This window comes from Dasypus novemcinctus, chromosome 14 (genome assembly GCF_030445035.2).
Source record: "Dasypus novemcinctus isolate mDasNov1 chromosome 14, mDasNov1.1.hap2, whole genome shotgun sequence".
Taxonomy (NCBI): Eukaryota; Metazoa; Chordata; class Mammalia; order Cingulata; family Dasypodidae; genus Dasypus; species Dasypus novemcinctus.
The window spans coordinates 15798166-15811025 of record NC_080686.1 but is presented as its reverse complement, the minus strand read 5'-3'; the positions used below and the strand labels follow the sequence as shown (position 1 = coordinate 15811025).

Genomic DNA, 12860 nt, shown 5'->3' with positions numbered 1-12860 from the left:
AGATGTGGGAAGGTGAAGCAACCGTTCCATTTCTAGGCATACCCTAGCAAAATGGTCCAAAAAATGATAGGAAATATGCATGAAGATGCTCATTATATTAATAGGACAAAACTATTTTAAATAGTAATAGGAGAAACAATAGGAAAGGACAAAGGAGATTATTTTATTTTCAGTCTATGGTGTGCTATGCCATTAACATCTGATAATTATGATATCTAAAGAAAGATAGGAGACTCAGCAAATGGGAAAAAATAAACAAGACTGTTTTTCTTGACATTTTCGGAAAAGCTAGCACAGCCATAACCATAAAGCTGATTTTTCTGCCTAAGTTGTCCTTAAGATGGCAGGCAAGTCCACTTTTTACAGATGTCTTAAACAAAGAGAAAGTAAATATAATAGCTCCTGCAGGTTTATTTTGTCAATGTGGCTGCCCCTGCTGAGAACAAGAAATAGAATAGATTAAAGCTATTTTCTTGTTCACATACCCAAGACCCTAGAATCAAGGGAAGTCTCTGCCCTGAGAAGTCTGAAAAATCAATATTTTGATATTTTAGATACTATTATTGGTTGCTCAAGAGGATTAGATTAATATCATAAAATATACCTCAAACAATGAGCAGGCAAGAAGAAATGGCAACATCTGAATGAGGACAGTTAAAAACAGACACAGAGTCAGTTATCCCTGTAAGGATAGGTGAGAAAATAAAATCTTACTGGGTTGCTCGGCTTTTGCCACAGAAATGTCACATGACAAGATTCCTAAAATGCAGTGGCATACACACAAGCATTTATTGTCCCTTTATTATGGGTTGCCTAGAGCAGCGCTGCTCAGCCTGTCTTATTTGGGGATCTAGGCTGGGGGGTTTACAAAAAGGTGGCGGCCGGCTGCACCCTGAGAGCCGGGCTTAATGGGCCTCAAAGGCGGCCTGGGAGAACTTGAGTCCTCCTGTCACATCGGGGGTGCCTGGCACGGGGCAGCTCTCACTTACGCAGAGAAGCTGTTCTGCTGCAAGTTGGTTATGTTTTTTTGACAGACCAAATGAAGATGCCTCCAAATATCAGGATGCCGTTGTCAAAGAAATCAAATATATTAGTTAGAGTGCTTGAATTTATCATGTCATTCCCAGACATTTTATGACATTTAGATTATTGCCTTGATACACTAATCTTCCAAGTAACTGATTTCTTATGGGTTCTTCTAGAGCAATAAGAAGGTTTGCTAAAATTTCATCAAAAATGTTGTACACATAGAGAGTACCTACAGCTGCAAGCAAGACTGTTCTACCCATCTGTCCCATGGAATCTAAGCCCCCTCTCAATTGGAAGCAGAGTGGGAATCACTATCCCCAAATCCTCGAGATTGAGGAAGGAACAAACAAAAGGGGGGGTGGAATGCAGCTATGGACTAAAGTAGACTTATTATTATTCTAATAATGGAAGAATTTGTAACACTGATATAAAGACAGTGGTTGCCAGAGGTGCTGAGGGGAGGGAGAGGGAAGAATAAGTGTAGCATGGGGCATTGTGGGGACATTGGAATTGTTCTGCATGATATTGCAATGATGAATACAGGCCATTGTACCTCTTATCAAAACCTATAAAATTGTGTGGGGCAAAGTGTAAACCATAACATAAACTACAGACCATGGATAGTAGCAATGCTTCAATATATGGTCATCAATTGTAACTAATGTACCACTCTAATGAAAGATGTTGTTAATGAGGGAGAGTGGGGGTGGGGGGGTATATAGGAATCCACTATATTTTCAATGTAACAATTAAGCATCTTTAAAAATAAAGAATCACTTTCATTTAAAAATGTTATACACATATTACAGTTAAAAATGATGTGAATTTATACAAATCTATTTATTATCATTGTCTCTTAATTGGAAAGACATTTTTGAAAGGACACAGAACTGAGTAAGAGATAATAGCAGTGAGAGAAATTAATAGAATGCGAGAGAATGGTACGTAGAAATGAGGAATGTCTACAGAGAGAAATGCCAACTGCATCCACCCTGATTTGCCTCTAAAGAACCCCAGACAGTTCACCACACCCATGAGAGAGGCATTGAACTGCAGGGCTACCAACAGGAAGGCAGGGTGAAAGAAAGTTGGCACAGGAGTGATGGGATTCCTCAGGTCTGACCAGGCAACCATGGGAGATGAGAGATTTCTTCTCCTGAGAAACAGGATCCAGTGTTGTGCTGACTCAGGAAACCAGGCAGTGTGAATCAAGACAGGAGCAAAGCCCGGAGTGAAAACAGGGAGATGGAGGGAAAAAAATGTAAAAACAGAATGGAGAGACCTATAAGAATGGCAGTGATCAAAATAAAGCCTCATAATCATACTGTCTAAAATTAATGAATTAAAACCTATTATTTAGCATTCAAGAGGAAAATACCATACTAAACTGCTAAAATGTTTCTGAGCAGGACTCAGAGGTGGAAGAACTGGGCAGGGCACTGGTGTTTATAATTATGTCTATGACTACAGTCAGAGTTTTAAAGTTGAAATTATACATATGTATTGCTTTGATAAAAATAAGGACTGAGGGAAGGGTTGGTGGAAGGAGAGATGAAGTCGGGGGATTTGCAAGTCTGTGGTTAAAGCCACAGTGGTGGGTGGGGAGTAGGTATCGTTTAAGTGGTTGAGCTCCTGCTTCCCATGTACAAGGTCCCTGGTTCTATCATCGGTACCTATTAAAATTTTTTTTAGAAGTTTGAAAGTGGAAATGTACTTTCGGCAAATATGGCAGGAGAAGATTACTGGTTCAGGGCATTGGGGGTGGGATGATATGCAGGATAGGGTGAACCTGGGGCACGCCTCTATGAAATATGAAAGTGTTCATCTTGTCTTAGGGTGTTACTGCAGTGGGTAGACACCCATACATTAAACAAGAAAATATTAAACCCCCATTCTGAGGAGTCCTGCTATGTTCTCAGTTAGAGGAGCAAGAATCTCTCGAGAACATAGGCAGTGCCTGAAAAAAGAAAACAGACCAATATGTCAAGTCCTCAATATTAATGCATGTAAATACACACCTTACTCTTCAAAAATTTTAACTTAGTAGTTATCATAGGTTCCAAGGGGAGGGAAACCAGAATAAAAAAGGGCATTTTTAGGGCACTGGAATTGTTCTGCATGATCTTGCAATGAGAGCTACAGCTCGTTTTATTTTTTTTTAATATATTTTTTATTTACTTTAAAAAGATACATAGATCACACAAAATGTTACATTAAAAAATATAGGAGGTTCCCATATACCCCACTCCCCACACCCCCACTTTTCCCACATCAACAACTTCTTTCATTAGTGTAGTACATTCATTGCATTTGGTGAATACATTTTGGAGCTCTGCTACACAGCATGGATTATAGTTTACATTGTAGTTTACACTCTCTCCCAGTCCATTCAGTGGGTTATGGCAGGATATATAGTGTCCTGTATCTGTCCCTACAATATCATTCAGGACAACTCCAAGTCCTGAAAATGCTCCCATATCAAACCTCCTTTTCCTTCTCTCTGCCTTAAGCAGCTCCTGTGGCCACTGTCTCTGCATCAATGATATAATTTCCTTCATTGCCATAACTCATTGTAAATTTTGTCAAAACCTTTAAAAGTGTGTGGTACAAAATGTAATCCATAATGTAAACCATTGACCATGGTTAGTAGCAATATTTCAATATTTGTACATCAACTGTAACAAATGTACCATACACATGTAAAATTTTATTAAGGGGGGAGTTGGAGAGTGGGAGGTGTTTGGATATATGGGAATCCCCTATATTTTTTATGCAACTTTTCTGTAACCTAAAGCTTCTTTGAAGATAAAATGAAAAAAATAAGACACTGGGAGAACATACAGAAGAAATTGTCACTGTACAAAAAAAAGATAACAGATCTTATGGTGATGAAAGATACAATGAAAAAATTTTTATTATTGTATTTTATTACTTATTATTATTACTTTATTTTCTTATTATATTTATTTATTTTCTAGATTTGTTTTTGGGGGGTTTTGGGTCATAGAAGGGTCACAACTGTGGCAGGGGAGGAACACCGGTGCAGGGTGTTGGTGATGGTGGGGTATGTGGGGAAGGGTGCAACTGGGCATGCCTCTATGGCTTATGGATATGTTTAAGTGGTCATGGGGCATTGTTGTGGTGGGTGGAGACCCACACAATAACCAAAGAATATTGAATTCCCATCCTGGGAAGTCCTGCTACATTCTCTAATAGAGCAGCAAGAATCCCCTGAGTACATGGGTAGTGCCTAGCAAAGGAGGACAGACCATTGTGCCAGTCCCTTGATATTAATAGTTCTACTTATGAGCCTTTTATAGTGAAATTGAAACTTAGCCTGGAATTATATATTGCCTAAGAGTTATCTCCTGAAAACCTTCTTGTTGCTCAAATGTGGCTTTTCTCTAAGCCAAACTCAGCATATAAGCACAGGACCTTTCCCCTGATGTGGGACATGACTTCCAGGAATAAACTTCCCTGGCACCGAGGGATCATTACCAAGCACCAATTAGCAATGCATTTGGAGAAAGACCTTGATCAAAAGGGGGAAATATTAAATACAAATGAGTTCTTATGCCGAAGAGACTCCAAAGTGAGTTGGGAGGTTATTCCAGAGGTTATGCTTATGCAAGTCTCAGCAGGATCTCATTGAATGCCACAGTAAACAGCACTTCAAACAAAGGAGCTCCTGAGGGCTCTAGAGACATCTAAATACTATAAGCAAGGCAGACAATCTCAATAATTTGGCATCCTGTCAGTGAACTTTACTTTGGAATATATGCTTCTTAATGTAACAGAGTTAGACTCATTTATAATTTCCCTACACATGGTTCTTCTACCCCTTTTATTTGAACCTATAATTAGCATTATAATTGTTAAATATGTCTAGAGACTTAAATCTTTGGTCTGTTCATATGCCTGTTGAGCCCTGAATCTCAACAGAGTTGCAACACTTACTTTTACTCACCAGTTCATTGGATGCACCCAGGACAACTAACAAAAGGATAATGATGGACAACATCCATCCCAGGAAACAGAAAGTATCTGCACTGCAAGAAATACAGTTCCATCCATCTGACCCATCAAGCACCCTCTTATTCAGAGACAGGGTGGGCATCACCACCCCCAAATCCTCAAGATTGAGGAACGAACATAAGGGGGGAACAACTATGGACTAAAGTAGACTTACTATTATTCTAGCAATGGAAGAACTTGTATCCTTGATAGAAAGGTAGTGGCCACCAGATGTTCTGAGAGGAGGAAGAGGGAAGAATAGGTGTAATAGAGGACATTTTTGGAACATTGGGATTGTCCTGTATGATATTGCAGTGATGGATACAGGCCATTATACATTTTGCCAAAACCTACAAAATTGTGAGGAGCAAAGTGTAAACTATAATGTACACTATAGTCCTTGATTAGCACAATGCTTCAGTATGTGTTCATCAATTGTAACAAATGTACCACACTGATGAAAGATGTTATTAACGTGGCCAAGTGTGGGAGGGGGAGTAGGTGGGGTATATGACAATCCCCTATATTTTTTATGTAACATTTATCTAAAGCTTCTTTAAAAATAAAATAATTTAAATATGACTATTTCAAAAATCAAAAAAATTAAACACACTTTGGGTTCAAAATTTTTAAGTGAAAATTTTAAACAACTGAATGGATTATTGTTTTTAATATTGTTCCTGAATAGTGCAATAGAAAGTTATATTAATGCATACTTCCTTTCCACTGGAAGTATAAAAATCACAAGAAACCTTATTACTTAATATACTCTGTACATTTGAAATATCTTTAAATAAACATATTTCTCGGTATATTATAATTTTTAACCATAATAGCAGATAGCAGTAAAAAATCCAAGATGCAATTTCTGTAGGAAGTATGTGAAGAATTCGCTTTTAATGAGGACCCCTGGAATCCTTTTCTAAAGAAATTAAGTAGAAAGTTAGCAATAGGGAGTGGCAGTTATACTGATACAGAGGGCTTCAGGAATCAAAACAGTGTCATGTAGGAGGATATAGACAATCCACTTGGTACTTTTACAGGTGTAAATATTTACACCTTTTCTATGAATATAATTGTTTTATTAATATCACCCATATTAAATAGGACTTGTCCTTCCTCACCCAGCAGATAATTCATTGCTGCCTAAGTAAACTTATTTGTCAAAGGGATGAACCTTTTAAAATATGTTTTCTTATTACTCATATAGCATTTTTTTTAGCATTCTTAAGGAAGTCCCTCACCACTGGGGCCACTTACAATCTCTTCTGCATTCTGACCACATACAACTCAATGGTGAAATTCCACCTACTCTTTCCATGGTGTTCCATGGTCTGGTCAGTGCCATCTTTCCATCATTGCTATAAATCCTGGCCAGATCTCGAGGGTAAATCTCCATGTGTGACTTCTTTCAAAGTCTCCAGGCCCTCGGGAGTGCTCCTAGGGACTGCCCAGCATTGAAGTGGGAGGGCCTTCTGTTCACACAGTGGTTAGTGGAGGATCAGGGTTGTTGTCCATTAAGACACTGCCTCTGCCTGCAGTCATTGGCCTCAGACATTTGCAGGGAAATGCAACCTCTGCAAAGAGTAATTATATTCTGGAAGCTCATGGGAAGCATGCTATTATCCATTCTTGCAAATTTTCTACAAGATGTCCTTTTACTTGTCTGCCTTTCCCCATTTTTTCCTTTTATTTGATGACATCTGGTGTTGTTAGGTAACCTTAGGAGATATGGCATAAATAAATAACAGCATCTTGCCCTAAGTTCAAGGACAGGGTCATCCATTGCAAAATGTTATTCTATGTAAATAGAGGCACTACTAACGTTGCATTCTACATACATGGTGCAGCCTGGAGCAGAACTGGAGATCTGCAGGGCAAATAGTGCCTTTGCTGTTCAGTGAGTAGCCAGCCTTGTTCAAGAAATCTTTATTTTAAATATAACCTTTAACAAACCCATGTACATTCTGTAGTGGTTTGAAGCTGTAACGTACCACAGAAAAGCAAGTTCTTAAAGTTAGTCCATTCCTGAAGGTATGGACCCACTCTAAGTAGGAATTTTGATGAGGCTACTTCAGTTAAGGTGCAACCCACTTCAATCAGGATGGGTCTTAATCCTCTTACTGCAGTCCTTATAAAAGGGAATGAATACAGAGAGAGAGGGGAAGCCACAGAAGCAAGAAGCTGAAAGCAAGGAAACCTGGAAAGAGAATACAGAGACCAGCAGATGTCGCCATGTGCCTTGCCAAGTGGCACAGGAGCCAAGGATTACCAACAGCCAGTCTTAGGGAAGAAAGCATCACCTTGACGGTGCCCCGAAGATGCCTTGATTTGGACATTTTATTGGTCTCTAATAACTTCCCATTATTATAAGCCAATCTATTTCATGGTATCTGTTTAAAACAGCCTAGGAAATTAAAACACCTTCCAAGACTCTGAATAACAATTGAAATTTTATTATTAAATCCTATTCTCCCTTTAGCATTTAGTAGTAGTTATATCTTACTTAAAAATCCATTAAATATTTCAAAGGTTTCTACGTTTTCTAAAATCTAATGATTCTAATTTATATATTACAGCTAATTTCATCTGTGCTGCAGTAAGATGAGACAATTTCTAGAACAGGAATCAATTTGACTATAATAGGTCTTTTTTTTAAATAGATGTATTATAAATAATTTAAACGATTCCATGTAATTAAGATTTGGGCTTTTTACAAATTGTCTCCATTATGAACAATGCAATAATAAGTGTTTTTATGCATTTATATTTATATACTTGTTCAATTATATCCTTAGTATAGTTTTATTTTTAATTTATTTTAAAGAAGCTTTAGATTGCATAAATGTTACATCAAAAATATAGGGAATTCCCATTTACCCTACCCCCTCCCACATTTTCTCCATTAACAACATCTTTCATTAGCGTGGTACATTTGTTACAATTGATGAACACATATTGAAGCATTGCTATTATACTAACGATGGACTGTAGTTTATATTATAGTTTTACACTTTTCACAACACACACCTGTATCCATCATTGCAATGTCAGGAAGTACAATTCCAATGTCCCAAAAATGGCCCATGTTACACATATTCTTCCCTCAGAACCTCTGTGACCACTGTCTTTATATCAATGTTACAAATTCTTCCATTACTAGAATAAGAAGTCAACTTTAGTCCATAGTTGTGTTTGTGATTGGTCTTGATGGGTCTTTGAGAGCCCTGGCCAGGTTGACCCATTTCTGTGTAACTCACTTTCTTTCTATGTAAAATGGGGGCCAAAGTACCAGGCTCACTCCTGTCTTAACAAAGGACATAACTTGCACCATTCTTTGATTGCTTCCTTAACGTGGTAGTAAGGATGCCTTTTATTGACAGGGGGATATTGCTGGAGGTGATGGTCCCAGTGTGTTGCTGAGGAGAGGACAGTTTACACAATGCCCACGGGTATTTCCAGGTGGGACTCTCCACCTTGCACAAATTTGTGCCATGTCTATGCACCCTGCTGGCTGAAAGAACAATATGAATGCTGATAATCCCAGCAAGTTCTCTTTCTTCTCACACTCGTGTTAGAAGCTCAAATATTTAAGAAGTGAGATTGGTGATTAAAGGAGAAAAGCCGATTGCCCTTTCCCTGCCCAGTCATAGTCTAGTCTTTATGTTAACCAGTAGGTCTGCATCATTTTCATAATCACCCAAAATAAAGGGAATGGGAATCGCATCTTAATCTTGATTTATCCAATACTTTTGTTTATTCGTTGGTTATCCATTAGATAACTCTCCCATAAAGTAGTATTAATAAAGAAATAAGGTATCAACACAATGGGCCTGAGTATGGATGCCATGTTCTCAGTAAAGAGAGTATACACTTATCACACAGAATATTTCAATTTTTATTTTAAACTGAACTGCTCTGTTATGGTATAGCAAAGTTTCTGCATGTCTGAAGTGAAAGCATAAAGACATATATTAAATTATTGTACTAAGTTAAGTAAAATCAGACATTTTCAAATTTCAAAATTGATTTTAAAAGAACAACATACTTTACACAAAGACTGCAAGAATTCAACACAGTCAAAACCTTTGCAATACAATGATGCAAATCAATTCTACTTTTTGTAAAGCTGTATCATATTTATTCAACCTATTACCTAAGGCATATACAGGAATTCTGGGGCATACCATCTGACCCCTACATGCTAATACAAAGGGCAACAACCTAGAAATAATTATGCAGCAGTTTATCAAATGATTTAGAAAGCCAGGTGAGCCCTAGTTAGTCACACACACATTGTCTGGTGCCAACCCCTGCCTGGTTGTGGACAACACAGCATTGCCAGTCCATGTGTTTTTTTCCAGCAGCCACCTCCATGGACATCTATTGTGGACTACGCAGGGGACACATGGTTCACTTGGCTGTCCCCAATCTGTGTCCACAGGCTGTCGATACATTGCTACTGCGTTTTTCAGGAAGACAGATGAGGGTTTGAATCCAGACGATTCCACCTGGCTGTGGTTGTGGCCAAATGTCCAGTTTACTCCATCATAGCTAATTTGGCAATTACTCTAAACGTAAAACTTTAATTTTGAAAAATTACAAAGGATTTATAAAATAATGTTGTGAGTCACAAAGGAAATCAATGGTGTGTTTCTCAGGAATCTGAAAGACACTAAAATGAATCAGAAGAGGTACCTGAAGCTCCCAGGAGAGCAGTGTTCAAATGCAATGATGTCCCTTAGTCAAAATGCACTGAAGATGAAAAGTTTTCTTTTGGACAATTTACTATGATTTGTCAATCAAAGAAAAAGCTTTCTAAATTTACATTTTCTAAACTGATAGCTATGAATTACCATAGAGTTAAGGAAGCCATTCTTGTTCACCAAAATCAGAGAAGAAAGTTTTTCCCTTCTGCAAGCTATTAAAAGATATTTTGAACCGAAATAATGAATGGGTTGGTTTGGAACTCCAATTGAACTAAGTAAACAAAACCTGCGGGTAACACTCCCAGTTAATGTTGAGTCTCACAATAGCAAAGAACGGTTTGCATGAATTCTCACTCCTCTTGGGAACACGTTTCCCAAAGAAAAAAATACCTTTTGAAACACTATAATGACCAACGATCATAGCTGGGTAAGGTTCTGTATGCGAATTTTAAGTCACCCAAGGAGGATGGCTGGGCAAACACAAGGGACAGCTCTCTCTTATTCCACTTCTGCTTCCTATAAGCAGAGATAAAATTAAGGCGGTGCACCGGCCAGTCTTCCTTGTGGGACCAAACCCAGATACTTAAACAGTTATCCACATTACCAGGTGCCTTTGGGACCAAGGACCAAACCACGCTAATCATAGCGCCCTCGGAAAGGAGTCCAGTGAGCAGTCACTGGGTTCCTTTCTGCAGGTGTCCCATCACTCAACTTCCTGGTTCTCCCTAAGGTGAAGAGGAGAAAGGAGATGGAGGAGGAACCAGACAGGCATTTATCTTTACCCCACTTAATTCCAGCAGCAACGTGGGAGATTAGAACACATATAGTATAGTATTTTCAAAGTTCACGGTCCTGAAAACCAATATTCACACAAATCAAAGCAACCAACTGGTCCACGTCATCGGAGAGGTCGATTCGGGCAAAGTGCGTGGGGGTAAGGACGTTCTTTGTGAAAGAAGGAGAAAGAGTAGCCGTGGAGGTGTCCAAGGCGAGTTAGCCGTGCATCCAAAAGCAAACAGCGTCAGCCACGAGCAGGCAGCGCCTGCACTCTCCTCCTCCAGGCGGCGCTGGAGCCGCGCGTCTGGGAGACTTCCCGGCTTCTAGTTCTCTCCGAGCCCGGCGGGCGGGGTCCCCGCAGAATCCGACCGTCCTGGAGCAACTTCAGGGAAGCCCGTGAGTAGGAATGGAAAAGGCCAAGTGGAAGCGGCGCTGGGTCAGGGAAGGGGGATTCCTTCTCTTTATTCTGAGCAGTCAGAGCAAAGCTCCAGCGTTCGGCTAGATACACACACGCGCCTCCCTGGACGCGGGCTCGCGCGCGCGCTCCCCCACGCCCCCCGGGCCACGTGCTTCCCGCAGGAGTTGGCTCGGCTTTCCCCCGGCGCCCTGGGCAGCCAGCCCTCGCGGCGAGCTTGGCCGCGTTCCCGGCGCCAAGAAGTGGCGGCCGCCGGACCCAGGCGCTCGGATCCCTTCTCCAGGCGGTAGAGCGGGCGGAGGAAGCGAAGGAGCCGGGTCAGGACCGGCCGAAGGCTTGAGAAAAAGCGCAAGACGGTCGCTGCCGACCCCCGCGGCTGCAAAACGCAGAGACCCTGCGGCCCCGTCGGGGGGTGCGCTCAGGCCCGCTCAGCCGGCCCGGGCCCCAGCTGAAGCCCCCGCTGGGAAGCGCTGGCGGTATCCCAGCATTTCCGCTCTCCTTCTCTCCCCTCACCACCTCGGGGCCGAAGGAGCGGTCAGCCTGGTGTTCCCCGCCGCAGTGGTCCTAATTGTTAAAATACCGGGTGGGCTTCGGGTTCTGATTCAGCAGGTCCCGGGCGCATCCCTGGCAGGTTTCCAGGGACGCCGGCGCTGAGGTCGGGGCCCGCCCTCTGGCCGCCCCGGAGCGCCACGCGCGGGGCTTTGGAGCGCGGCGCCGGCCGGGGGGGCGGCGGGGAGAGGCGGGCGGGCTCAGGCCGAGGAGCGGCAGGACAGCAGCTGGCGGAGGCTCCTGCGGAAGTTGTCGTCCAGGAAGGCGTAGAGGAAAGGGTTGAGACAGCTGTTGGCGTAGCTGAGGCTGGTGATGAGGTAGGAGACGGCGACGACGAGCGGCGTCTGCGGGAGGTCGGTGGTGAGCGCCACCACGGTGCTCAGGTGGTACGGCGTCCAGCAGAGCAGGCAGGCGGCCAGGATGGCCGCCACCAGCGCGGTCACCCGCTTCTTGGCGCGGCCCAGGGCCTTGGCCTGGCCGTCCAGGCGGATGGCGCGCAGCCGGCACAGCAGGCGGGCGTAGAGGCCGCAGATGGCGGACACGGGGATGGCGAAGCCCAGCACCAGCGTGTAGAGGCGGCTGGCGCGCCACCAGGCGGCCTCGGGCTGCGGGAAGACCAGCACGCACTGGCGCCGGCCCTGCTCGTCGTCGAGCCGCGCGAAGAGCGCGAAGGGCAGCACGACGAGCGTGGCGAGGCCCCACACGGCCAGGCTGACCGCGCGCGCCGCGCCGTACGTGCGACGGGCCAGCCGGCGCGACTCGGCGGTGGCCAGCACCACCAGGTAGCGGTCGGCGCTCATGACCGTGAGGAAGTAGAGGCTGGAGAAGGTGTTGTACTGGTCGATGGCCACGATGAGCTTGCACATGAGCTCCCCGAAGGGCCACTGGCGCAGCAGGAAGTCGGCGATGTTGATGGGCAGCACGAGGGTGAAGAGCTCGTCGGCGATGGCCAGGTTGAGGATGAAGAGGTTGGTGACGCTCCTCGTGCGCGGCGCCCGCAGCAGCACGTACAGCACCGCCGAGTTGCCCGCCAGCCCCACGGCGCAGATGGCCGCGTACACCACCGGCACGGCCACGGCCAGCGGCGGCGGCAGCGGCGGCGGGCTCGACGCGTTGGCCGCGCGGGGTTCGGGGGACGACAAGTTGGGCATCTCTCCGGGGCTCGGGGTCGCGCGCCCCGCTGCCGCCCGGCGTCGGGACCTGCGCGGGGTGCTGGCCGCTGCGCCCAGATTGCTTCTCTAGCCTTCCTGGGGAGGCGCGTTCCCGGCCCCCCAGCAGCCCGCCCGTTGCGGCCACTCCGAGGCCTGGAAAGCGGGATGGAAAGCACAAGTTAGGCTCACCGACGTGCAGCTTTAGGAAGGCGAGCC

General features: G+C 43.8%; 1 protein-coding gene across 1 annotated transcript; it reads right to left on the bottom strand.

The window, feature by feature from the left end:
- Nucleotides 1-11693: 11693 nt before the first annotated feature.
- On the bottom strand, nucleotides 11694-12644 carry NPBWR1 (neuropeptides B and W receptor 1). Its single transcript, XM_004479855.3, has one exon. The coding sequence runs from the start codon at nucleotides 12642-12644 to the stop codon at nucleotides 11694-11696; it is 951 nt and encodes a 316-aa protein (XP_004479912.1).
- Between the last annotated feature and the right edge of the window lie 216 nt (nucleotides 12645-12860).

What these genes read in the sequence shown, in the direction of transcription:
- NPBWR1 (XM_004479855.3), bottom strand. Translation starts at nt 12,644, where the DNA reads ATGCCCAACTTGTCGTCCCCCGAACCCCGCGCGGCCAACGCGTCGAGC.